Genomic DNA, 27,312 nt, shown 5'->3' on the forward strand with positions numbered 1-27,312 from the left:
TTATTTACATATTTCATTCTATTGGGATTTTGATTGAGCGCTCATTTTACAACTAGTAGCTGGAAATATACAAAAATCCTGTAGCATCACTTTACATTGATGTTAAAAGGAGGCTGATCCCAATTGTAAAGTGGTACGGTAAATAACACACAGAAAATATTATTAATTTAAATGTTATCACCCACTGTTCCCTCATTGTTTTCCTACCAATCGCTGGTCAATACATATTTCCCACTTATATATGCAGAATTGATCAATGTAAATAAATGTTTCATTACTACTAATTAAAAGCCAGGGACACTAATTGTGGAGGACAGTTTTAAAAAAACTAAACATGACCATGGCTTGGCACCTCTCCATCAGCAAAGACACAATACTTTTGTTTAAGATAATGAAAACATTGATTGTAAACTAGGCACATATTGAAGAAGTTAACACAATGGCAAGTATTCACTGTCAGTGTGATTTTCAAAAAGTACAGGTAACTATACCCCTTCCTTACAAAAACAATTTCCAAATCTGGATTGGAACGAAATCCAGAGACAATGATAACAGATTAATAATTCACTTGTTGAGTATATTTGTTTCAGCATTCTGTTGAATCGATTACAATTACTTCAGTAAAGGGGCACTCTTGTTTTTGTTGAAAAGACAAGATATTGGTATAATATAACTTCACAAAGTATCACCCCACACAAGGCATGAAACGCTAGCACCATAAAATAAATTGTGTTCAAACTGATACTAAAACAAATCATAGGTATGATAAGTATAGGTTGCTTCGTCTCATAAAATACAGCACCAATATCAGACCTGTCCCAGTACCAGATGGGCAGTTTGACATTCTGGGACAATTCCATTGAGTATGCCTGGCAAAATGGAACCAATCAAGCACAGCTAAGTATTTAAACTTGTTTAAAAAAAAAAAAAAACTATTTGAACCCAGGTCTTCCAATTATACAGCTTCATCGGTCATCTGAACCATTTTGTGTTGATACCAAAGGTTCTACTCAAGAAACAAACAAAAAAACGTCACCATGGAAGTTATCCAAATGCAACTAAACTTAAATTTGTATAAAAAACTGACAACTACCAGTAAAAGGCATTCCTGATCTTGTGTGACACACCTCATTGTCCACTTGGGTGTGCCAGGGTGAGGCTACATACTGCTAACATCCACAGTCCAACTCACAGAACAGCTAAAGTCTCCTGCCTGGTACAGTACAAGCTCAGCGCTGCTGATATCCAATAGAAAACCATCTTTTTAGTGGCGCCACCCTTTGTTCATCTCCCATCTCTACCACTTCAGAACCCAACACAACATTGGACTTAGGACCTAGGAGTAGGAGAGGTCACTGTTGGACCACCTCCTGAGCACCTGGGTCCTCTTCTACAGAATGGAGTGGCTCCAGGAGGAGTGGGGGGCTAGGAGTCTTTGAGCATACTGATCTGAGCATAGATCTTGAGTGCAGGCCCTAGTTTGATGTTCATGGTGGCCATGAGGTGGTCCTCCTTGAGCAGCAGCAGGGCCTGCCCGTCGATCTCCTGCAGGCGGAACTCCTCAGCGATCTCCAGGCAACCTGAGGACCGAAACAAAGACCACTCGTAACACATCGTAAAACCACAAACCTATCAGTAAAGTCTCTCAAATATCACCTGTGTCAATAATATGTCATTTGAGTGAAGTTTTAAGTCCCTATTTATAAAAAGAAAGAAAAATATTATTTATTTGTACATATTAAAAGGTGCATTTGTTTTTTAATCTTCATTTAATTTAACCAAACCACTGGCCCTTTGGGCTAAAATTGTAAAGCCTTATTCACATGCAGTGGAAACAGAAGAGGCTAAACATTGAATCCCTTTTAGAATTGCTCTTAAGAGAGTCCCCCCCCATCTCTTTAAATGTGGGAGTGCACACCTGGGAGGGAGCCGATGAACTCGTACACGTCCTCCACATTCCACTTGGCGGGGTCACTGGGCAGGAAGTGGTGCTGGGAGAAGAGGGGCACCTCGCGATGCTCCGGCCCTCTGCCTGTCTGCAGCCCCAAGGCTCCAGAGCTGGCAGCAGACAGGGGAGACGGAGGACCCTCGTAGTTGGACATCTCTGAACAGTGGCTGGACTCACCCTGCCTAGGGTAGGAGTTGGGGCGGGCAGACGACACAGAGCCACCTACAGGTTGTTGGGCAGCAGTGGAAGTCTGAAATCACACAAGAAGTTAGCTTTGTAGTAGGGATGGACGGTTTCCAATTCTTGAAACCGAAAAACCGTCAAAGACTAAAACCGCGGTTTTCCGGTTAACCGAAAAGGTAAAAAAATAAAAAATAAAGTGCCAATTTCAAATAATTGAGCCCTACTGCTACAATACACTCATGTCGAACACCATTAAAACACCGTAAGCACAGTCGCAACATATTTAGGCTACTTAGTTTCACAAATATAAGTGGAAAGGCAGACTTTTGTAAGCTACACCATACATGAAAACACATGAACACTTAACACACCAGCTCCGCTGATCCAGGGTGCACGCCTGCACGGAAGATCATCTCTTGGAACAGCGTCTTCATTGAATGAACTGCTTTCTCAATATCTTGGTTCTTAGACAAAGTTTCAGCTGCTGCTCAATGTATTTAAATATTTGAATACTACTCAATAATCACTGAAATATTAGACTTAGAATTATGCAGTGAACATACTTAAAGCTTTTCATAAAAACCACATGCCGCGAGACTGACTCGTCCTGAACTGTCGTAAGTCAATCAACAAAGAATGCCCCATCAAAATAAAAGTGCCCATGGTAGAGCTGTCAAAATAGAGCTTTCAAAATAAATGTACTAATACAGATAGAGATAAATACAGAACTACCTTTGCGTCACTAAGTGACCGCGTATCTTCTGAGACATGCGTTCTGTCATCACTTTCAGTAGCGCCTTCACACACAGTGGCGCTGTGCACAAACACTCTTGATCCGTATAGCTCTTGTTTTATTATATTGTGGTTTAGTAAATACTGCACTTGGAGTTACATTCAATGCATGATTTGTGCTATAGAACATAAATAAAGTTTGATTGATTGATTGATATCAAATCAAATCACATTTTATTTCGATAGCGCATTTCTCACAAAAGTGACCCAATGCGCTTTACAGAGAGCAGCGAAAATTATCTTATTAAATGTAAGCGAGTAATTGTAAAAAACCTTTCCTATCTACCAATAACTGAAGGCAACTATCTTTCCCATAGAGTGATTCGTTACCCTTAAATATAATCCCAATTAGATATTAATCCTCAGTTATTCTTCACAACTGACCAAACCTCTCACTCATTGCGCGGCAGATTCAGACTGTATCATTGTTATTTTCACACACGACAAACATGTGACATGTTCCAGTTTTATTCTTTGAACAACATAGAATATACAATAGAATAGAAAACGTAAACAAAAACATCTATAAATATAAATACAAACGAGTGCAAATTGAGTGCAAGCAGGTAAAACAATTGTGCAAAGATATCACTGATCACATTCATTCTAATTCTAATTCACAACCTATGGCTAATAACTAAATAACAAAAACTGGCAGTAACAAAAAATGAGCATAAAAGCTATTAAATAGTCCGTTAATCGAGGTTCTTCGCAAGAAACACGAGCATGTTCACCTTTTCAGGATTCAGCTGCGCTCGGAACGGACTTACAATTTTGCCTGCTGCGCTGAACACCCGCTCTGAAGGTGAACTTGTGACACACAGTGGCGCTGTGCACAAAGTACACTCTTGATCCGTATAGCTCTTGTTTTATTATATTGTGGTTTAGTAAATACTGCACTTGGAGTTACATTCAATGCATGATTTGTGCTATAGAACATAAATAAAGTTTGATTGATTGATATCAAATCAAATCACATTTTATTTCGATAGCGCATTTCTCACAAAAGTGACCCAATGCGCTTTACAGAGAGCAGCGAAAATGATCTTATTAAATGTAAGCGAGTAATTGTAAAAAACCTTTCCTATCTACCAATAACTGAAGGCAACTATCTTTCCCATAGAGTGATTCGTTACCCTTAAATATAATCCCAATTAGATATTAATCCTCAGTTATTCTTCACAACTGACCAAACCTCTCACTCATTGTGCGGCAGATTCAGACTGTATCATTTTTATTTTCACACACGACAAACATGTGACATGTTCCAGTTTTATTCTTATTCTATTTTATTCTTCTAAAAAAAAAATAATAATAAAAAAAAAAAAATCCGGTTTCAGACGGTTTTGATAAAAAACCGTTTCTAATTTTAGAAACCCCGGTTTTCGGTTTAACCGAAAAACCGTCCATCCCTACTTTGTAGTTGGTGTTGTTTTGGAATATGTGTTTGGGACTAATTATAGCTAGACATCTAAGCGAACAACACTGGCGCTAATACCAAAATGTTGTAGAAGCACAGGGCATTCTCCCTCAGGCTGTTGAATGAAAATATTTTTTTGGGTCTGTGATGTTACTTGAACTCTGCTTTCACCTGTTTTTTGGCCTCCGGACTACTGTTCTGGTGGTTTCCGTTGGACGCCCTCTGCTTCTTCAGTTTCTCCAGGGTAGTTCGATTTGGAAAGAGGCCCACTCGTTTGGTGCAGCCCACATTGTACCTGCCCAAGTAAAGAAGGAGAAAACAAAGAAGGAAAATAAACAATGTGTCAATGAGCACTTTCTGTTGTCAGGTAGTTGGAGCATGCATTGCAATTTCACAATCATTTACTCAAGAGTGTAGAAATGTCAAACATTAAATAAATATCTAGTTAATTGCATGTTTGGCTGTGATTAATCACACATTATTAGCAATTTCTGGGGTGTACATGTCATATAAAATGAGAAAATACTAACACGGTGTGTTTATCTGCATCTTCTCAGCCAATAACAATTCAGCCAGGTGTAATACAAGTCTCTGTACTAACAGAACAGATTAAATTAAATGCATGTGAGTATTCATTTATCTACTCTCCTATATCAATGTCAACATGCTACTGTATACAACAAGGATGGGCTGCAGGGACCTTCTCAGCTGAGAGCTACAACAACACAAACTCCTCCATGTTTCTGACTGACTAACTAGAGAAACTTGACTAGCTGTCCCATCACTTCAGCCTGTAACAAGAACTAGGCCTTTATCCAAGACATTTAAATAGAACAGAATTACCGTACTGTTTTTTATTTCATTTATTTTTTACTGTTATTTATTTATTCTTTTCAGCAATGAGATCGGTCAGAGTAAGGCACTGCGCAGATCAGGGTTTCCGTTAGAAAAAATTGCCGCCGGACATCGTGTCCGGGAAGATTCCGATTTACCGGACAAACGTGAGATATTACGGTCATCATATTAAAATATAATATAGCTGTTTGTCGCGGTGATTACTGTTGTGTAGCGGCCTATATATGCCATTTAATGTCTATTTCTCATCCGATACGATTAGATGCGAGCTATATAATATATAATAATATAACATGATTCGCATGCGCGCTATGCCATTATGTCCAGCGCTGAACGGGCGCCTCACTGGGAACTGAACAGACAGCATCGATCAATGAACGGACTCCACATTACGTTAACTGAAGTTTGTTAAATTGTTTGGGATTAATGTGAGTTTTCTATTTTCTCTTTCCAGTTTTACCCTTTTTTAATCAATAAAACAACGTCATTTCTATAACCAGGTCTCGCTGGTTGGGAAGACATTTCGTTTAGCTGCCTGTCAAATCATACTTAATCGGACTCGGGAGTATGACAATGAGGAGAACATAACTGCTGGGATACGTATATAAAGAAATACCACAATGTCTGCAGTGTTTCCTCTACATGCATTTATTGGTGGCGGGCCGCCACGAATGAATTTCCTCCGCCACAAATTGATTCAGTCCACAAAAAAATCTCAAAAAAAAAGAAGAAAAAAAATAAAATAAAAAATAATAAAACATCTGAACATTTTAGCTGATTAAAATATATCTGATCCTAGATCAGCGCTATAATGGATGTTGACTAAAAGTGCACCTAAATCCACGCCCATCTCTCTCTAACCGCTGATCCAAAATCAGATTAATGACATTCAGTTGACGACGTGACACAAGGGCTCCTGATTGGTCTAAATGTGAACTGTGGTATTATTGTTATTGTGTACAGGCCACTGTAGTGACATCAGGGGGGTATTCCATCAACATCGCTAAAGGGAAAATCCAGGTTTAGTCTGATAAATCTCGCGAGAGTTCTTAAAAATATCCAGGCATATTCTGATAGGTCTCGCGAGAGTTATCAAAAATAAGCCAGGATTTTCCTTTAGCGACGTTAATGGAATACCCCCCAGGTCAGGTGGGCAGGTTACGACGAGACAACAAGAGACCGGTATTGTAGAGCTTACAGAGCGAGTTAAAATAAAGACACTTACCGTATTTTTCGGACTATAAGTCGCACCCGAGTATAAGTCGCAGCAGGCCAAAAATGGGTCATGAAGAGGAAAAAAACACATATAAGTCGCACTGGACTATAAGTCGCATGGTTCAAGGGAACGGGCTTGGCGGAATCAGCGGGGAAAGAAGACCCTGTTGAGCTTGACTCTAGTCTGGCACTGTGAAGAGACATGAGAGGATTTGTAAGCCCAGGAAGGACATAATTCACGTTAAAACTTCTTCTGAAAGGTTAGAAATACTTAAATTATCGAGTGTAAAGCCAGGGCTAGCTAGCGCGTTGCTAACGAAGGTTAGCAAAATGGCGTCGCGGGAGCAAGCAAACAGGATGGAACAGCCTCTGAAAGGTAATAAATGACTTTAATATCGTGTATAACGTTCATAATAGCGTGTATAACGTTCATAATATAGTGCTTAATGTCCACATTGTCGAGTGTAACGACTATTTATCGTGTATAAGGCCATGACAAAGATAGCTTGGTGAAAAACGGAAGTAGTTAGGATGAAGGGCGGCCTACAAACAATGCAACATTGAACAGCCTCTGAAAGGTAATAAATGACTTTAATATTGTGTATAACGTTCATAATATCGTGTATAAGGTCCATAATATCATGTTTAATGTCCACATTGTCGTGTTTAATGTCCACATTGTCGAGTATAATGGCTATTCTATCGCGTATGTGGCGCTAGCGGAAGTAGCAAAATAGCCTCGCGGGGGTAATTTAGCAACATAGAACAGTCTCTGGAAGGAATAAATGACTTTAATATCGTTTATAACGTCCATAACATTGTGTATAAGGTCCATAACATCATGTTTAATGTCCACATTGTCGTGTTTAATGTCCACATTGTCAAGTATAATGGCTATTCTATCGTGTATGAGGCGCTAGCGGAAGTTACTCCTTGGTTCATGTCAGTCAGAGATTACCGTATGTCAGTTCATGTCAGTCAGAGATTATGAATTATTGATATATAAGTCGCACCTGACTATAAGTCGCAGGACCAGCCAAAGTATGAAAAAAACCGCGACTTATAGTCCGGAAAATACGGTACATTGAAATACAGAAGGACTCACGTGTATGTTTAATAGAATAACACAACATGGTGTCAGAAGTCCTGTAAGTGAGTGTTAAGAGTTAGATCGGCCGACAAGTGTCATTTGAGCTCGTGACGGTGAGAAGGGAGAAGAAAAGATGGATGCTAATGCTAACGCGGGAGCAGCTGCAGTCCAGAGAACGGCGCCAGTTTCAAGTGCTACGTTAGCAGACATTAGCAAGTCCAAAAACGATTCTTATGTGCCGTCACTTTAGCAACGACACAGTATTGTCAAGGGGAAAAGAAGGGGAGACGATTTTTTTATTGACAACGGAATTACATGCTGGAAAAACATGCAGCTAAAATTCAGGGAACATTTGGACAATAAGAGACACACGGGAGAAGTACGGGAAAACAGGGCTCATGTGGGTCTCATCAAAGGTAAGAGTTTGTTTTCTTTAACTCAGCTGATACTCAGCTGTTTACCGAATGCTCCATCTGACTGTGATTTTACTTCTGTAATGTGGTGGGTTGACATAATTCACGCACGGAACTATAGGTTGAGACTATTGTTCCGTCCGTAGTACCCAAGTAGTTTAGACTGTTCTATTTACTGCTTGAGTGTGTTGTTGACAATCGTTCATGTCCTTCATTAAACGTTTAGCTTTGTCATTTGATACGCCGCCTACGACTACCATCTCTCTGCACTACAGTAAACAGTTAATCAGTAACGTTAGCCGCTTTTGTGCTCATGTAGGCCTACTTCGTATTATATTATAGCTGATGATCTTTGTGTGTGTGTATGTGACTGTCAGTCACAAGTTTATATTCTGTATATTCATATTTTATTTTTTTTGGCCATCCTCTAGTTTTGGCTGTGATTAGAAAAAAATAAAAAATAAAATAATGCGCGTGCACGTGAAAAAAATTCGCGCGCGCGGTCACGGACATCCGCCACCATTGTACAAATTCCTGGAGGAAACACTGAGATGTATAACATTTTATTGAACAGTGCAAGCATGTAGGCTTCTGGCGTGACATCGTACCCCTAACGTTCTTGGGGCTTGTTTGAAAAGCTTAGACTGAAAGTTAGTGCCCTGGTCAGATTGTATAACAAGAGGAAGACCGAATGTGGAAAAAAACTTTGTTAAAGCTTTCACCACTGAGCTGGCTGATATGTTACGCAACGGAACAGCTTCGGGAAAACGAGTAGCAGCGCACATAAGTGAGCAAATACTGACTTCCACTTTTAGTCCTAGGCAAAGGTCCAACACAATCAATTATTACACGTTCAAATGGCTCCCCTATAGCAGGAATGGGATGCAATGGTGCGGGTGGAATGGATTGATTAGGCTTACCCGCCATCTGACAAGTATGGCAACAGCGGCAGTGCTTGGCAACATCCGCCTTCAGTCCGGGCCAAAAGAAATGTTTCAATATCAGCTGATAAGTTTTAGTTATACCTAAATGTCCTGACCACTGGCTCTCATGTGCTACAGATAACACCTGTTGTCTATAACCCACAGGCACAACCACTTGTTTTACAGTATTCCACTCACAACCATTTGCATTAGGAGGAGACCATTTACGCATTAATATCCCATCGTTAAGGAAATAAACTACGTTGCCCCCTATTTCAGATTCCTCACTAGCTGCATGTAAAAAACATTTGTTTAATGACTGATCAGCTACTTGAGCGACACGCAATCGCTCGCCGGTTACAGGGAGAGATAGGCTGTCAGCGGATGGTATGGTAGGACTCGGGGAGGATGGTAACTCTACCACTTTCTCCCTGGGAGAAGCTGAAACAATCGGGTTCTCATCCCTTTCAGAAAAGGCTTGCATAATCACACTATCACAGAGAGAAACATCGCTATCCTCCTCTCTGCCTCGACTCGATTGTGCACGAGTTATAGCGCACACCGGAAACAACCGCTGTTTCGCATAGGCCAGCCTACACATTAGGAGTCATCATCATGCCGGTGTCAAATCATATCATAATAAAAGAAATACCGTATTTTCCGGACTATAAGTCGCGGTTTTTTTCATACTTTGGCTGGTCCTGCGACTTATAGTCAGGTGCGACTTATATATCAATAATTCATAATCTCTGACTGACATGAACTGACATACGGTAATCTCTGACTGACATGAACCAAGGAGTAACTTCCGCTAGCGCCTCATACACAATAGAATAGCCATTATACTTGACAATGTGGACATTAAACACGACAATGTGGACATTAAACATGATGTTATGGACCTTATACACAATGTTATGGACGTTATAAACGATATTAAAGTCATTTATTCCTTCCAGAGACTGTTCTATGTTGCTAAATTACCCCCGCGAGGCTATTTTGCTACTTCCGCTAGCGCCACATACGCGATAGAATAGCCATTATACTCGACAATGTGGACATTAAACACGACAATGTGGACATTAAACATGATATTATGGACCTTATACACGATATTATGAACGTTATACACGATATTAAAGTCATTTATTACCTTTCAGAGGCTGTTCAATGTTGCATTGTTTGTAGGCCGCCCTTCATCCTAACTACTTCCGTTTTTCACCAAGCTATCTTTGTCATGGCCTTATACACGATAAATAGTCGTTACACTCGACAATGTGGACATTAAGCACTATATTATGAACGTTATACACGCTATTATGAACGTTATACACGATATTAAAGTCATTTATTACCTTTCAGAGGCTGTTCCATCCTGTTTGCTTGCTCCCGCGACGCCATTTTGCTAACCTTCGTTAGCAACGCGCTAGCTAGCCCTGGCTTTACACTCGATAATTTAAGTATTTCTAACCTTTCAGAAGAAGTTTTAACGTGAATTATGTCCTTCCTGGGCTTACAAATCCTCTCATGTCTCTTCACAGTGCCAGACTAGAGTCAAGCTCAACAGCGTCTTCTTTCCCCGCTGATTCCGCCAAGCCCGTTCCCTTGAACCATGCGACTTATAGTCCAGTGCGACTTATATGTGGTTTTTTCCTCTTCATGACCCATTTTTGGCCTGCTGCGACTTATACTCGGGTGCGACTTATAGTCCGGAAAATACGGTACATAGCCTATATATTCGTCTTTTTTAAAATAGAAGGAATCAGAATGTGAACTTTAGCGAATTGTATTCAAATTGTGCTTAGAGGGAATTATTTTCACCGGACATTATGTCCGACGAGTTTTCAATTTGTCGGACTTCAACAAATTTTACCGGACAAAGACCGGTAATTACCGGTTAACGGAAACCCTGGCGCAGATTCGCTAACCGTCATCCCATCATCGGTAGTGGTTTCTTGCCACAGATTATTTGTAGCCCAGCGATTCTGCACAGCACTTTGCACCGATTCTCTTAAATGCCTCCTATGGTACAGTACATTACAACGGTCAAATTAACAGCGTTATGGAACTCATAAAATAATGTGTTAACTCTTGACAGCCCTATATAAAATACTACGTCAGAAATATTTCCACACTCAAAAATACTAATTTCAATATTTTTGGGGGAAAAAAGCAAGCCAGCTCATTGATCCTGTTTTTTAAGGGATACAAAAGCTTGTGGGAGCAAAGAGCTAGCTAACGCAAAAAATAAAATGAACTCATATTTATCATTCCTGAAAGCTTCAGCCTCTCTTTTAGCCATGTCTCACCGTTTGGCACACACTGTGGAGCAGAACCTCTTGGACCTCTTGAAGTTGCAGGCAAAGTCCACCCTGCCACACAACTCACACGACAGGGTTGGCTCCTGCTCCTTCAGCTCTGCAAAACACCACAATATCATCAAGTCATGAAACCGTAATATCCCCTTTATAAGGCAGACACAGATGATTCATGTTGATCATATCCTTTATGCAGTGTTCATTTGGGCAGTTTGGAGTTGTTGTAGACTAAAACTACACTATGTTTTCAGTTTTCGTCAACTAAAACTAAGATGGATAGAAATGATTAAATGTGACTAAAACTAATGTGCATCTTCCTCTAAAGACTAAGACTAATGTAAAATATCCTGCCAAAATTAACACTGCATTTATGATCAAATGATATGCCATGTAAAGAGTACCGGTAACACAAAAGTTCAGTCACTTTTGGCAATATGGAAGACCTGTTAACACCCTTTACATAGTAGGCTATACAATTGCTTATAGGTGATTTATCAATAATTCATGTATGGCTTATAAAGGGCTTATGAATGTTTCAGAAAACCTGAGAAATTGTCATTTGTTTGAAGTTGGACCTCAAATCATTTAATAAATGTTCTCTCTAAAGGGGGAATTTTTGGGGCATATGCAGAGTGACAAGCAGATGACGGCGCAACATATAAATAAACGTTTCTATCAACAAGGTGGTGTGGCCTGCTAACATGATAGGTGTTTACAACAGGTCCCTGTTGGAACACTTTAACACACCATATAAACCACTGTGAGCTTAAAACACAGGCCACTGAACAGTAGGGGTGCAACGGTTCTCGGTTTTTTTACGGACGGTACGGTTTGCGTTCCACGGCTCAATTCACTAGTGAACCGTGACGGTTTTCGGTTTATGCTGCGATTTGGCTGCGTTCGTAAATTAGCTCTGAGAGCGCCGCAACAGTTTGAGGAAGCCCCGGATTCCTACAAGTCTGCGGTGTGGGGTCATTTCGCTTTTCCCGTTGAATACGACAATAAGGGGGGGAAAACAGTGGACAGAAATATTACTGTCTGCAAGCTCTGCTTAAAGCGTGTGCCATATGCAAATGGTTGCACCTCTAACATGAACCAGCATATTCGCCGCTACCACTCAACGATAACACTGACTGGGAGCAGGAAAGCCAGTCAGGTAGCGTCAGTGAGCAGACAGCAGTCTCTCTCTGATGCGTTCGGACAGACGTACACTACCACTTCAGAGAAACACAAAAAAATAACCAATGCAGTGGGGATGTTCATTGCAAAGGATTTGCAGCCCTTTTCGGTGGTTGGAGATTTGGGTTTTCGAAATCTGATAAAAACTCTCGAGCCCCGTTACAGTGTCCCCTCCCGTACATCATTCAGCACCAAAATAATCCCCGGTATTTACCAAACAACGCGCAGAGGCATTGAAGACAATTTGGCAAAAACACAGAGCTTTGCACTGACTACGGAGGGTTGGACCTCCCGGGCAACGGAGAGTTACCTCACTGTCACGGTCCACTACATGTCACCGGATTGGGAGATGAAGAGCGCAGTACTGCAAACTCGTCCACTATACGAAAGCCATACCAGCGCGCACCTGGCAGAGGAACTAACAAATGCAGTGACTGAGTGGAAGTTGGAGAGGCCAAACATAACAATTCCCGTAACAACAGACAACGCAGCAAATTTCGTAAATGCGATCCATGAAGCTGGTGGACTGGGGCCACAGATCGGCTGCTTTGCGCACGTCGTAAATCTCGCCGCCAAGAAGGCAGTGGCAATAACCCCGGTGTCCCGCCTCCTGGGTAAGATCAGACATGCAGTCACTTTCTTCCACAAAAGCACCACAGCCCACCATATTCTGACAATTAAACAAGATATGTTAGACTTACCAAAACACAAATTAATCCACGATGTCGCAACTCGTTGGAATACAACACATGACATGTTGGAACGCTATGTGGAAAGTGTTACTTTTGTAGTGTGAATTTGTTTTCCTCCTGTTTGTATACGGGCTACCAGCTGTCAAGGCTAAAGTGCACTTTTACTTTCGAAAGTGTTTATTTATTTTTGGACATTTGAAAGTGTTTTTTGTTTATATACAATGATATATACATTATATACATAACATATACGTGTATGTTAAAGTTCCATATTATGTATAAGCAAAATAAAGTAAAGTAACAGTTTGTAAATAAATAGTAGCATTTGTTTCTGAACCGAACCGTACCGAAAACCGTGACCCAAAATACCGAACCGTACCGAACAGTGGGCCAACTGAACCGTTGCACCCCTACTGAACAGCACACCCAAAAGCAACTCCAGTCCTGCCAACATCTACCAAACAGCAGCTTGAACACTGAGCAAATGAGATCTGAGCAGAGGCAGGATAAGGAAGCTGGTAGCCACTGAGTGGTTTGTGGTTCTTGGCCAGCCGTTTACCTTGGGGCGAGAGTTCCATGTCAGAGTCGGTGGTGTTGCAGGCGTTACTCTGGGGCGGCTTCTCTGTGTCGGAGTAAGAGTGCTGCTTCTGCTTCTTCGGGTACTCGATCAGCAACGACGGATGTTCCACCTGCCAGAGCGTTAAGACGGATATGTAGGTTGTTTTTTCACCGGTGATGGTGAAAATGACATGACATGATCCAAAACGTAAGCTGCTGTGGCAGCACCCTGGTGAAGCAGTGTGTGGACCAGGTCCTGACTGAAAGCTGACCCTACGTAGCAGCAAGGCTAAAGAGCCCCTTCTAATGTGTTTTTAATGTCCACAGTTTGCCCAAATGAACTTCAGGTTACATACCTTAAAACACATGTCTGTCATGTATTCAGGTGCACAGCCATTAATGATTTATAGACCAATGAAATCATTCAATTTTAAAATCTACAGGCGACATATGGAGGATTAGTGGCCCATTTTGTCCACTAGAGGGAAGTAACACTGTTGCGGAGTTCTAAGCACATGTTCTTGTGTTTCTGGTTTTTTTAAGGGGTAAAATCAGCTTTGAAATGAATATCTAGCATTTCAGTTCTGTCCAATATAATTGCTTTTTTATGTGGAGTATCATAGTATTGGTTACGAACTGTGTGTGTGTGTGTGTGTGTGTGTGTGTGTGTGTGTGTGTGAGAGAGAGATTTGATTGGACATATTTGATTAGAAGGCCTTTCCAACTATACTCCAAGATAACAAGCAAAAAATAAACCGCAACAGTATCTCCTACTCACGGGAAAAGGTTCGGCTCCCTCCTGGATAACGAATCCCTCGATGACGTGGGTGAGGATCTGAGGCTTGACTATGGCCTGGGGGGGTTTGGTCTCGCCATTCTGCGGGGTGCTGCCGGTCACCGTGGGCGCATTGTTCCCATTCCCCGAGGTCATGACTGGAGGTGAGCCCGCACCTGGTGGTTTCAGCCCCGCAGCTTCCCCCTTAGCTGCAAGGAACATGCCATTATTATGATGATGCATAAGTTAGACAAATAAAACATACACATTTTAATTATCCACTCTGTATGACGTTTGAATGATCAAAATGCACCACTTAGCCATGTGGAAAAAATCACTACGGGAATAAACAACGTCGTTATTGACTCAAATCATACGAGCGGTGAATAAAAGTGAACGCATCATGGACACATTATGCACACTTGTCTGGTTGCGCGCTATGGCTTGTTGATTGATAACAGGGACATGGAAGACATCCTACTGTTTACTACGCTGGGAAACGCAGGCCCTGTACTGAACTTAGCAAAAAGCTGGATTTCATTTTCGACAGAGGACAGTTATTGCGGAAGAAAAAAAAAAGTGATCGACTTTTCTTTGCAATGTATAAAACATAAGAGTTTTCTTTTTCCGCTCATTGCGCAGAGCCCTACAGTCGTATTCCGTGTGAATTACAACAACGGGGAAAAGTTTCGTCGACACTTGCGAAGTCACTTTAGTTTTAGTTTTTATTATTATTGTTATTCTTTCATTCTGAAATCCGACACATGAATGTACATGTTCGGTCCCTGTAGTTAGTACAAGCTTTCTGACAATGGTCAACAGGGACGAAAAGCACACCCCTTTGTTCGACTCCTCCAAACAACGCTCCCTTTCATATTCCCTCCGCCAAGGCAACGCCAAGCAAACAAAGTGTCCCAAGGACTCCACAATATCCCGTGTACGCACCCTTTGCATGAGTAGAAGCAAAACACGCAATTCAGTCACATCCAAACTTGTTGTAGTGTTTTCCCAATTTGTTTGGGCTCGATTACTCCCGCATAAACAAAATACGTATAATCCCCTTTGTATGCTGGAACTGAATAGGAAATAAAGCGCCCCCGCTATTGGCCCGCGAGACATGGAATGTAATCCAATGGCGGCGGCGATCCACAACCAACTCCCTGTTTGATTGGCTGAACGGGTTGAATCAGTCGATTTCTACGACGTCACGCCCATGATAGATGCTCTTTTCTCTGTTTTCTGACTGCCACTTTTAGCATGTTTAGAGGAAAAGCAGTGGTGAAATCAAACAAGCAAAAAATAAACCGCAGCAATATTATATATAAAAAATAAATAATGACATATTTGCTTATCAAAGATAGTAATTCGCCATTTGGTGTTGGTGGTAGTGCTGGTAACAGAGTGGTGGATTGACATTCACACATGGTGTTCTAATCACATGGTGCTGTAGTTCAGAGCAGACAAGTGGGGACTCTTCAGTATCGGCTAAGTAAACATAATACCAGCCTCTTGGACACACTAGCCAGACAGATTGGGCGAGAGCACCTTTCTCCCACCCCGCCCTGACTGACCCCCAATTCCTCCCCGCCCCGCTGGAGTGACGGACTGGAGACGGCCGTTGTGGCCACTAGTGATGGAGGGGAGAGAGGGGGGGGGAGTGGACTGTGGCCACTAGTGATGGAGGGGAGAGAGGGGGGGGGGGGGAGTGGACTGTGGCCACTAAGGGCGGCTACACACTAGACAACTTTTCAAGTTGTAACATCGCTGAGCCTCTCACACTAAACGACCGTCGTGCTGGTGTCCGCGTCTCAGCGGCGCGCAGACTGCGCAGCACAGCGCACACTACAGGATGTGGCAACGACGGGGGCTCACAGACTACACGATTCTTCACTTGGTGAGGACGATTCGCCAAGCTGTAGTGTCGCGATATCAGCACATAATGACGAGACGTTGACAGCTGTCAAAAAAAGATGGAGCTCGACACGCAACAACAATGCAATGCACATGCAATTGCACAATGCACATGCAATGCACATGCAATTGTTGCAATGCAATGCACATGCAATTTGCACATGCAAAAAGATGGAGCTCGACACGCAACAACAATGCAATGCACATGCAATTGCACAATGCACATGCAATTGCACAATGCACATGCAATACACATGCAATTGTTGCAATGCAATGCACATGCAACAACAATTAGCTGCACTTGTTGCATGTGCATTTATTTGCTCAGAAAAGCCTTCCTTCCATCTGTTCACTCCACCGAGCGCTGACAACTTTTTTCTTCGGAGCCATCCCTTCTTTCACGCCTCCTTCGCGCTGCATTTCCTCGACCTCTCATTGGCTGTGCTGTCCACACGGGTCGTTGCCCATCTCAGACTAGCAGAATGTAGATTCCGTCGGCCGATAAAATGAAACATGTTTGAAAAGATCTGGCGCCCTGCGACGGCCCCTCCGACGGGATCGGCGGTCCTCCGATTGCGTCTCTGAGCCTGTCACACTAAACGAGAGTTGGAGGCGGCGCGTCCCCGGGTTTGCAACGACTGGAGGATTTTGTCGCCGACTGCAAAAACTGGTCGGCGACAGCTAAATCGGGGTTAAAATCGTCTAGTGTGTAGTAAAGTGATGGAGCGGAGAGGGGGGGGGGGGAGGGGAGTGGACAGATGTCTTAGTAGGACAATCTGCTCTGTATGTCTGCAAGATTTCGGGCGGAAAAGCGGCGAACAGCGTCCTCTCTCGACTGGCATTTTTTTTAAAGTGAAAAGTCTTACGAGTATGGTCAATTTAATGTTAGCTAGCTACCTGTGGTAAACACATTCTGGCTATCACATCTTATCTGTCTGGCTAACTTATCTGTGTAGTTCTGAGTTTCTCTCCAGAGCCATAGACAGATGTCTGTAGTGTCTGTATGTGTGTCTGTGTGTCTGTAGTGACAGATGTATTAACAACACAACAATATTAATAACAGTCAAGTAAGCTTCTTGTTTTTTGATTCACTTTCAGTCAAATCAGTTTGCAGGTAATTGTGTGGGTCATTCTCTGGAGCCATACTCCATACCGCAGATAACCGCATATTTGTAAACATAAACATCGTTTTTTACTCATTCAGCAACAGCTGATCAACAAGATATATATTTTTATAGAATCCAAACCATGCTGAAGGATGGAGTAGACGACAGCAGCATCAGCATAAGTGCTCAAGGACAAACAACAGCAGTGGATCTAGAATTGAACCATGTGGAACACCTTTATTAATATTGAGAAAACTAGATTGAACTCCATCAACCGAACTAAAATCCTATCCTATCATTGAGGTATTTAAAAGTCATCAATCATAATCAAGTACAGTAATAAGACATGAGAGGTTGTGCTTTGTGAATACAGTCAAAGCTGAGGGGGGGTGCTAGGCCTGGTGTGAAGCAAAGGATGGTGGTTTCTGTCCTGTGCTTAGAAATATAGCTCTCCAAACGACCACTGTTGTCAAGGTAATGTGATAAACAAATCGTAATTTGAGTGTTTGCGCAGGGATATTATTGTAACGTATACGTGGTACATGTACGTGTACGTATACATGTATGTGGTACGTATACATGATAAACAGGAAAAATGGGTCATAACCTGGGTCATAACTCATAGCTTCAAACGCCCCTCAGCCATCATAATTGCTGTTCTGATTAACACATTAATAATTATACATTTCTGAAAATGTTACTATTTTAAGTGCTTTAGTGTCGTTCCTACCTTGGCTGTGAGTAGTGGGGTTGCTAGGGTCTGAAGGACATAGCTCAGTAGTGGGAAGGGCTGATGGCTGCTGCATAAAGGTGGTGGAGCTGGTTTCCATGACGACCCCAGGTAAAGGCGGTGTTTTACTGATACTGTCCTGTGTCAGAGTCAGCTGACTAGCCTGCGAGCACACCAAATGAGAAAATGGCAGTCAGAGATAGAGGAAATGACTACAACAGGTGTGGGACATGGGCAATACACCACTTGTGTTCGAAAAGAAATCTGTCAAACCTTGATTCGAAAATGAGCTATCAAGTAAATGGTTCCGGGGTTGAATGCATTTAATGTGTGTTGCTCTGGATAGGAGCAGCTGCTTAAAGGCTCGTTTATCCATAATGTAAATGAAAACACATATTAAGTAACTATACCGCCAATTCAATCAACTTCAGATTGAAAAAAAAAGAAATTATTCTTCTTGCATGGCATTCATGATGATCTGAATCCATGTCCTCACAAAACAGTGAATCTGAATCTACAGGGTAAATCTGAAACAATGCATTCGGATTTTAAAAAGCTACGCAAGAAAAATACATCATTATGTTTGAGCTTTCTTGGCTAACTTGGCTGCAATTGATTGAATTGGGTACATTAAAAAAACAAGGTTTCTCTCACTGAGGATGGAGCTGTTGGCTGGGTCTGGAGGTTGACTGCAGCCAGCTGCAGTGGTTTAGCATTAGGCTCCATGGTCTGGGTTGGCCAAGTCTGGGTTGGCCCGTTGTAGTGCTGGGTAAGGGATGGCCCGTTGTGGGCCAGCAGCTGGGGACTAACAGTGGAGTGGAAGATGGTGGCCTGCTGGATGGGGACAGGGGGTTTAGGCAGCACAGTGACAAGGCCCTGCCTCGTCTGGGGATGTGGCTGGATGGCCAGGGCTTGCAGCATGTGGGCCTGGGTGTGGAGGGAGGTGGTGTGGATCACTGGAGCTTGACTCTGTTGGGGCAGGTGAGACTGCTGCTGCTGCTGCTGCTGTTGCTGAATCTGTCTCTGTTGCTGGAGGACGTACTGTTGCTGCTTGTGCTGCTGCAGGAGCTGGTGTGTCTGGATCTGTGTGTACGCTGGAAGAAAATAAAACAGAACCGTTCCTCAGCATTATGCTTTGACTGCTTTGAAAGAGAGATGTCACGTTTCTTTTACCAAAAAAGGAAAATGTTACAGTCGTTAGGGAGTCATTGTGCATGTTTTAAGGTTAACATTCTCAGTAATCTGTGTCTCATTCTATAAATCACAGTCACAACCTGAAGAGTGAAATAGCTCTGGTCATAGCTCTGGTCATTGCAATTCTTTTGAATGTCCCATGTGTACAGATGCATTGGAGGGCCTGTAAATGGCAGTTATTTCTGGAGGTGCAACTCTTCTCATAGTCTTCAGCCTTAATATTCCTCTGGTGTGGCCCACTTATGGAATGCCTGCATAACCAGTTCTACGCAACCTCAGGCACCAAAACAATGGAGACAGTTAAACTTTTTTTTTTTACTCACTATGCTGCTGTCTTTACTCACTATGGGGGATTATTCTGTGGAAACTATTCTACCTTCACTGCTTAAGTGACAACTCGTTTGAGGGGGTGTGGAAATCAAACATCTGCGAAACGATTTATGGCAAGAAGAGAGGAAATGTATTACATAAAAGAAAACGACCTCTTCCTCTCATCGACTCAGAACCTCTGAACACACAGAGGACAGACCGTTGGAACGTCCATTTGACAAATGTGACTGTCGTGGCTGTGCAGTTGGGTTGTTGAGAGAAATAAAGTAGCACCTTAGCTACAAAGCTTTTGAGAACAGGGCCCAGAGATCCCCCATGTGCATGAGTGCAGCAACTGCTGGAGTTAAACCGGGATGCTCTGCACACAACCTGCCTAGCTGCTAGAATTGTACACTGTTATGTGTCCAACTACTGTATGTGCGCAGAGCCACTTAACCTAACACCTAACACAACATGTTCCCCCAGCTGTAAAAATGTTTAAATAAAATACATACTGTACTAAGGAATATTAACAAACTCCAACTTTGCATTGGGGCCTCCACATACCAATGTATGAGGACCAACCACCAAAGTGCTTATATTCTGAGGTACATTTAAGAAATGGAAATGAGGTCATGAAACTCCACCCATCATGAGTCGTGTGTGACCATAGCAGTTGGCTTTGGAAACAGAGGGGAATCGGCAACAGCTGTACTGTTTATTTCATCTTAATTCCTTTTGACAAATGAAAACAACGCCACAAACACACCCTTTTGGGGTTTCTGATTGTTTGGTGATTAAAGGGACAACCTAGCATTTGTTCTGCTGTTCAGTGGTCATTTCAATTCATGATAAAAACCCAACTGTCATTTCAATATCATGGACTGTTAATCCATGCATTCAGAGCTTTGTCTAAGAATATGTGACCTTGTCCCCAGGCTAGTGCCTACAGTGCATATAAGCCTGGAATAACAACGATTCAAACCAGGACGTAGTGGGAGTGAACTTACTGGGGGAAATATTTGTCATTATTTGATTTCGGCGAATCACATGACTGTGAGACATGGCTCCAACACAAGTTTTGTGCACAAGCACTGGGGGGAAGTACTGTGTGTGATGATTGATGTGAAGTAAAGGCAATGGCTCTTTATACTGGGTAACGTTAGTCCACGTTAATCCACCAGATCTTTAGAGCATTTGGGCCGAAGTGTCTGGGGACTTAATGAAAGTGTCTGGGGAGATTAATGAATCAGAGAGGTCAAATTCCCCCTGCCCCTACTTCTTACCAAAATAAATAATATACACCATTTAGCTGACACTAATATCCAAAGCGACTTACACTGCAGTGAGTGCATTTTTCAGTATATATGGTCCCAGCAGGAATCGAACTTAGCACCATTCTCTACCCACTGAGCCACAGAGGAGCATCAAAACAGGCGATGGGTTAGCCATTTCATCCCCCCCAAAAATTATAATTACGTATTGCACCTTTAATTCTACATAAACGGGGAAAAGGAACCTATTGTGGAATAGCCTTGATGAATATTAGACTTACAAGAATGAGCCTGTCATCATAATCCAATACTCCAATTTAAATAAAAGAAAATATCACCTGAACTTTTTTGTTTGTTTTCAAAACTATCTCAACTCCTTCTGGCATGCATTTCATGCAAACAGAAGTTCCTGTCCCTAGTATATTGATTTTGGGGCCCTGAGATGGGGGATAGGTTTCCTGTAAACACATGGTTGGTGTCATGGAAGATGTGCCACACTGAACAGCGCCCCCAGCCCCCCATCTGGTAGCTCATTAGGAGTAGCTGGGATGTGGAGCCCCCTCAAGTTAGACCTTGAAGCCATGACCTCCACTGCAGCCCTGCACTCCTCACCTTTAGCTTCCCTCAGACGGAATCTGGTTCTGCTTATTGGGCTGCTGGCCGCGTCCTAACGATTCCCACCGTGGTTGGGCGCTCCGCCACGCCCCCAGCGGGCTCGACGCACGCGCAGCGGGCTCGACTCCGTCGCCACGCCCCCAGCGGGCTCGATTGCGAAATGGCATACATTTTGCCGGACTGCATACATTTTCGCGCACTGCGTGGCTATTTTAAACATTACCGTTTCAATCAACCACGTAATATGTCACTGTCAGATATTTATTCACCAGAACTAGTAAAACAGAGGTAGAGGACAACAGAGGGGCCAGAAAAGTGAGCTGTAAAAAAATATTCCCTGACCTCTCTTAACGAGACGAGCGATAAGTTACATTAAATTACAATATCAGAGCATAAAAACATCACAGGAGAGACATGGCAAATGTGCGTCCATGAGTGTGAGTCCATCCCACCAGCTAAGCAGTTTTTGAGTCGATTACCCCTACCAGCTTGTCTCCTATCTGCCATGTCCAAAACCAAGCTCTGCCTCTTGTTTAGTTATTTGTCAGACAATGCCACCACGTGTAAACTTTCCTTTTCACTATTGGTGGTAGAATTCTGGTAGCATTCTGTCACAAATCATTCTTAAGACACTTCTCCACCCACTCCACCCAGCTTGCACTATCTTCTTCACCTCTATTTTACGCTCTCCATTACTTTGGATTGTTGACTCCAAGTATTTCAACTCATCCACATCCTCCTTGTTACCTCACCAATCCACTGATTCCCTCATTCACTGGCTCAAACTTAACATAATGTTGATATGATTCTGTCAACAGCTGCAAGGACAGACACATGCCTGACTTCCCATTGGAAGTCAGGGTAAAGAACACCCACAACCACAACCTGTTTGTGGCCGAGGCCCTTGGGCACAGAGATGTGGGGAAGGCATCAATTGAGAGCCTGACGAGGCTTTTTGAAATCGGCCACTCTCCCACATCAGCACTTTGTGTGTTGAAGCACGACCTGCAAATGCAGTATGGCGTGAGATATGTCCATGCCTCAGCGAACAGAGAGATCTGCCCAGACCTCCAGTTTGTCCAAAGGTGCACCTTTTTTTTAAGATCATATTGTAGTTATTATGTATGTATTGTCAAAAGACCCCTCACATGATTGGGGTTGAGACTGTATAATACTATGTTGATGATGGTTGTGTATGTGTCACACATTTGAACACATATGAGCAGTGGAGTGGGATGTATAGTTTGAAACGGTATACAGCATGCATATTATAACTTTATTGGCTAACATTTTTTTTTTGTTCAGACTCTTCCAAAAGGTGTGCAGGGGAGAGTATGGTGCACAGCAAGGCCCTTCTATGCTGGAAGCTCTGGAACGACAGGTGGTGGAGTACAACACCAAGTGTGGAGAAGTGTGTGACGCGTGCCAGGATGACCACTTCCTCTGCTGGAGCTCCTCTCATCGCGATATAATCGACTCAAAAACTGCTTAGCTGGTGGGATGGACTCACACTCATGGACGCACATTTGCCATGTCTCTCCTGTGATGTTTTTATGCTCTGATATTGTAATTTAATGTAACTTATCGCTCGTCTCGTTAAGAGAGGTCAGGGAATATTTTTTTACAGCTCACTTTTCTGGCCCCTCTGTTGTCCTCTACCTCTGTTTTACTAGTTCTGGTGAATAAATATCTGACAGTGACATATTACGTGGTTGATTGAAACGGTAATGTTTAAAATAGCCACGCAGTGCGCGAAAATGTATGCAGTCCGGCAAAATATGAAACGGTAATGTTTAAAATAGCCACGCAGTGCGCGAAAATGTATGCAGTCCGGCAAAATGTATGCCATTTCGCAATCGAGCCCGCTGGGGGCGTGGCGACGGCAAAATGTATGCCGTTTCGGAGTCGAGCCCGCTGGGGGCGTGGCGGAGCGCCCAACCACGGTGGGAATCGTTAGGACGCCTCCTGGCCTGGAGGAAGGGAGTGAATGAACAAAACGATGTTTGAACAGGGTTGAGGTCAGGGGAAGATGGGGGCCACACCATGAGTTTCTCTCCTTTTATGCCTATAGCAGCCAATGACACAGAGGTATTCTTTGCAGCATGACATGGTGCATTGTCATGCATGAAGATGATTTTGCTACGGAAGGCACAGTTCTTCTTTTTGTACCACGGAAGAAAGTGGTCAGTCAGAAACTCTACATACTTTGCCGAGGTCATTTTCACACCTTCAGGGACCTTAAAAGGGCCTACCAGCTCTCTCCCCATGATTCCGGCCCAAAACATGACTCCGCCACCTCCTTGCTGACGTCGCAGCCTTGTTGGGACATGGTGGCCATCCACCAACCATCCACTACTCCATCCATCTGGACCATCCAGGGTTGCACGGCACTCATCAGTAAACAAGACTGTTTGGAAATTAGTCTTCATGTATTTCTGAGCCCACTGTCATGCTGCAAAGAATACCTCTGTGTCATTGGCTGCTATAGGCATAAAAGGAGAGAAACTCATGGTGTGGCCCCCATTTTCCCCTGACCTCAAACCTATTGAGAACCTTTGGAGCATCCTCAAGCAAAATATATATGAGGGTGGGAGGCAGTTCACATCAAAACAGCAGCTCTGGGAGGCTATTCTGGCATCCTGCAAAGAAATTCAAGCAGAAACTGTCCAAAAACTCACAAGTTCAATGGATGCAAGAATTGTGAAGGTGATATCAAAGAAGGGGTCCTATGTTAACATGTAACTTGACCTGTTAAGATGTTTTTGTTTGAAATAGCTTTTGATTTCAGTAAATATGACCTCCTAATATGACCTCCTAACCCTAAATTCATCAAATTACCATTTTTAGTTCTTTACAACCTATAAAATGTTTTGAAACTATTATGTTGTGCATAATAATTTGGAACAGTGCATTTTTTTTTTTTTTTTTTACTGTTATCATTGGGAGGTTTGTTCAATAAGTTTGAATTATACTCTAACGGTTGATGACTTGAAAATTATACTGATTGTCATTTGCATCGACTATTTAGGAAAATCTGAGAAAAATATAATTTGCATAATAATTTGGAACGAGGTGTAGTAGACTAGTTTAGATCTCGCAACCAGGGAAATGCCGACATGAAATACCGACACGATTCTTTTTTTATTTCTCCTGACACGTTGAGCACTGTGCTTTTTTTGTTGGTGAACTACCGTAATAAGCCTAAAGAAGTTCAACTGTTCAAAAAGTGCAACTTCTCTGCTTTCAGAAACTGTTTGAATTTTTTAGATTGGGCATATAGTTCATGAATTACGATAGTTTGAAGGAACGCTGTAAAATCCTGTCTGCACCTACAGCTCCGGTTTCGGAGCAAGACGCGAATCTATCGGTTAGTCAAATACATGCTCACATCCAGTCATCCGCTCACTGCTCTCCATCAAAAAGGGCACATCCATCAATAATATTACATAATAAGAACTGCTCTGATTAGATTGCTTAGATTGTTTAATACATCAACGGGGGGGAAAGCGAGATGAACTCTGAGCGAGTATCATGCTTCCTCCATTGAATTCCATTCAAAGTGTTTTAGCCTTCCCCCTTTCCACTGGTAATAAGGACTTGGCAAGAATAGATCGATATAAATAGATCAACATAATGCAGCACGACATGTGTTAAAGGGAGCAAGACGCGAATCTACCGGCATTTGACTGCCGCTGGACTGAGGAACAGCATAGGCACATATGGCATATATTTTGTTATGCTTGTTGTAAATAAAAGTTCTATGATGCATTGAAATGACATTAAACTAAGATAATACGATGGTTAGCATAACTTTTCTAATCTTTATTAATAAGTTATTACAGAAACAGTAAGTGACATTTTCCTAGAGCGAAATCTGTTGACGTATTTAAAGATGGCGGTTAGCGAAGAAATCTATGAACATGGGATGACGATTTCCATTGACCAATCAACGGTGTGCAGCGTCACACGTCACACGCAGCCTGGCAAAAAGGTACCTTTCGGCCCTGTAGTTCCTGCTCGTGAAGGGTAGCTAAAGAACCGAGCCGAGCCGAGTCGACCCGGGCCGACAAATGGAAAAGCGCCAAAGAAGCAGGCCAGCCCGGGCTGACCCGGCCTGGCCCTGTAGTGGAAAAGCGCCATTTGTGTGTCTGTGTGTGTATGTGTGTATCTGTGTCTGTGTATGTGTGTGTGTGTCTGTGTGTGTGTGTGTGTGTGTGTGTGTGTGTGTGTGTGTGTGTGGAGAGAGCCCTACCCCAGACCCCCCCCCCCCACCCTGACTTATTTAAGTGGAAAACCACACAGCGTTTCAGGCCTCTCTGATCAGGATGAAAACATAGTAGTACAGCGGCTTAGCTCTCATATTATGAGGAATTGTGCACTTTTTGAAGAAAGCATGACATTTCTACCATAGTTAGTACATACCATAAGGTTTGTTTTCAGATGTGGAGGGAAGTCAGATTTGACCCCAGAGGCCCGGGAGAGGTCAAATTCAAGATGGCCGCCAGGCCACTGTGTCTAATGTTCAAACACGCTTAATTTTAGAACCAAATAGAGTAGAAAAACACTTTAGGTGTCCTTTCCAACTAAGTTAGGGATGCCCATTCATTTGGTGATACGTTTGAGATCGCCAGAATTCAAGAAAATGCATTTAGGTCAAGGTCTATGTAAAGATTTTATTTATGAACTCTGTATTTAAGAGGAAAAAAAGTTTTTGCCCTGCATTATTCAGTTATTAGTTATTATTTACTGGGATGTGTGGTTATTTTATTTTATTTATTCCTGCTAAGCACAGAGTTATCAGCAGATGGCCCTCTAGGGCACCAGTAGCTACGGTTACCAGTAGTAACGCCAACACTCTGTGATATGCAGCATCCGTCACACACCCATGGCGGAACTGATCGTGGTGTAATAGTGATTAGTCAGTATGGTTCTTCCACCAAGTCAGTGACACCTCTGCCATCAGCCTACACCATTGTGCCACCAGCTACTCTCAAGACAAAGGAATTCAGTGCGCCGGCTGTACAAGGTCCCGTGAGACCTTCCAACCTCCTGGTTTCTGCTGCTGCCAGAGAAGATGAGTATGCATGGCTCAGAAAAGTCAAGACAGCTGTTGAAACATCTACCATGGATGGCATGATATCGTGGTCTGCCTACCACGCTGATGCTTCCAAAGCTGTTATCCCACCTGCAGCAATCAACGCACTATTGCCTCTGTTTCTTGACAACACACATTCAGTGGCAATGATACGGCACTCCATGGATATCATCAAGGCAGCAGTGCAACACGTGAACCCTGGTCAGATTCCTGTCTTTGCTGTTGACCAACCACTGTATGCTCTTGCTAAGCAAGTCCAGTGGACCTGGCCAGACACTCACGGAGAAGATCACTTTGTGATCATGTTCGGTGGTCTACACATCGAGATGGCTATGTTGAAGTTGCTGGGAGACTGGCTGGAAGACAGTGGCTGGACCGATGCCCTAGTCCAGGCTGACATTGCAAGTTCCGGGACTGCGAATTCCTTCATACATGCCAGCCATGTCACCAAGACCCGCCATGCACACCAGGTCATAGCTGCAAGCCTCTACACACTCCTCCAACAAGCTTACAGTGAAGACTGCTCATCTGATGATACTGATGCCGTGCCACCTGATAGTCCATCTTTTGATGAGTGGTGCATACAGCGAGCAAAAGCCAGTGTTCACTTCGATTACTGGCTTAAGACCCTGTCATTGGAGCTTCTCTTGCTGCGGTACGGTCATCAGGTCACTTCGTGAAGGTAACTTCCTGCTGTACGTGGAATCCCTGAGGCAA

At 42.8% G+C, this 27,312-nt stretch overlaps 1 protein-coding gene across 1 annotated transcript in view; it reads right to left on the reverse strand.

Annotated features, from left to right (window-relative positions):
• Nucleotides 1-1,425: 1,425 nt before the first annotated feature.
• The window catches only part of LOC308160418 (polyhomeotic-like protein 2), a gene marked incomplete at both ends in the record, with an annotated part of 44,708 nt that continues 18,821 nt past the window's right edge, over nt 1,426-27,312 (reverse strand). The window contains 8 exons of the mRNA XM_080534333.1: nt 1,426-1,580; nt 1,919-2,205; nt 4,498-4,638; nt 11,149-11,257; nt 13,588-13,717; nt 14,365-14,570; nt 18,109-18,271; nt 18,763-19,202. Of these exons, the coding sequence (XP_080390459.1) occupies nt 1,426-1,580; nt 1,919-2,205; nt 4,498-4,638; nt 11,149-11,257; nt 13,588-13,717; nt 14,365-14,570; nt 18,109-18,271; nt 18,763-19,202 (1,631 nt within the window). The remainder of the gene's footprint in view (nt 1,581-1,918; nt 2,206-4,497; nt 4,639-11,148; nt 11,258-13,587; nt 13,718-14,364; nt 14,571-18,108; nt 18,272-18,762; nt 19,203-27,312) is intronic.

Source organism: Nansenia antarctica (assembly GCF_963989245.1).
Source record: "Nansenia antarctica genome assembly, chromosome: 6".
Lineage (NCBI taxonomy): Eukaryota > Metazoa > Chordata > Actinopteri > Argentiniformes > Microstomatidae > Nansenia > Nansenia antarctica.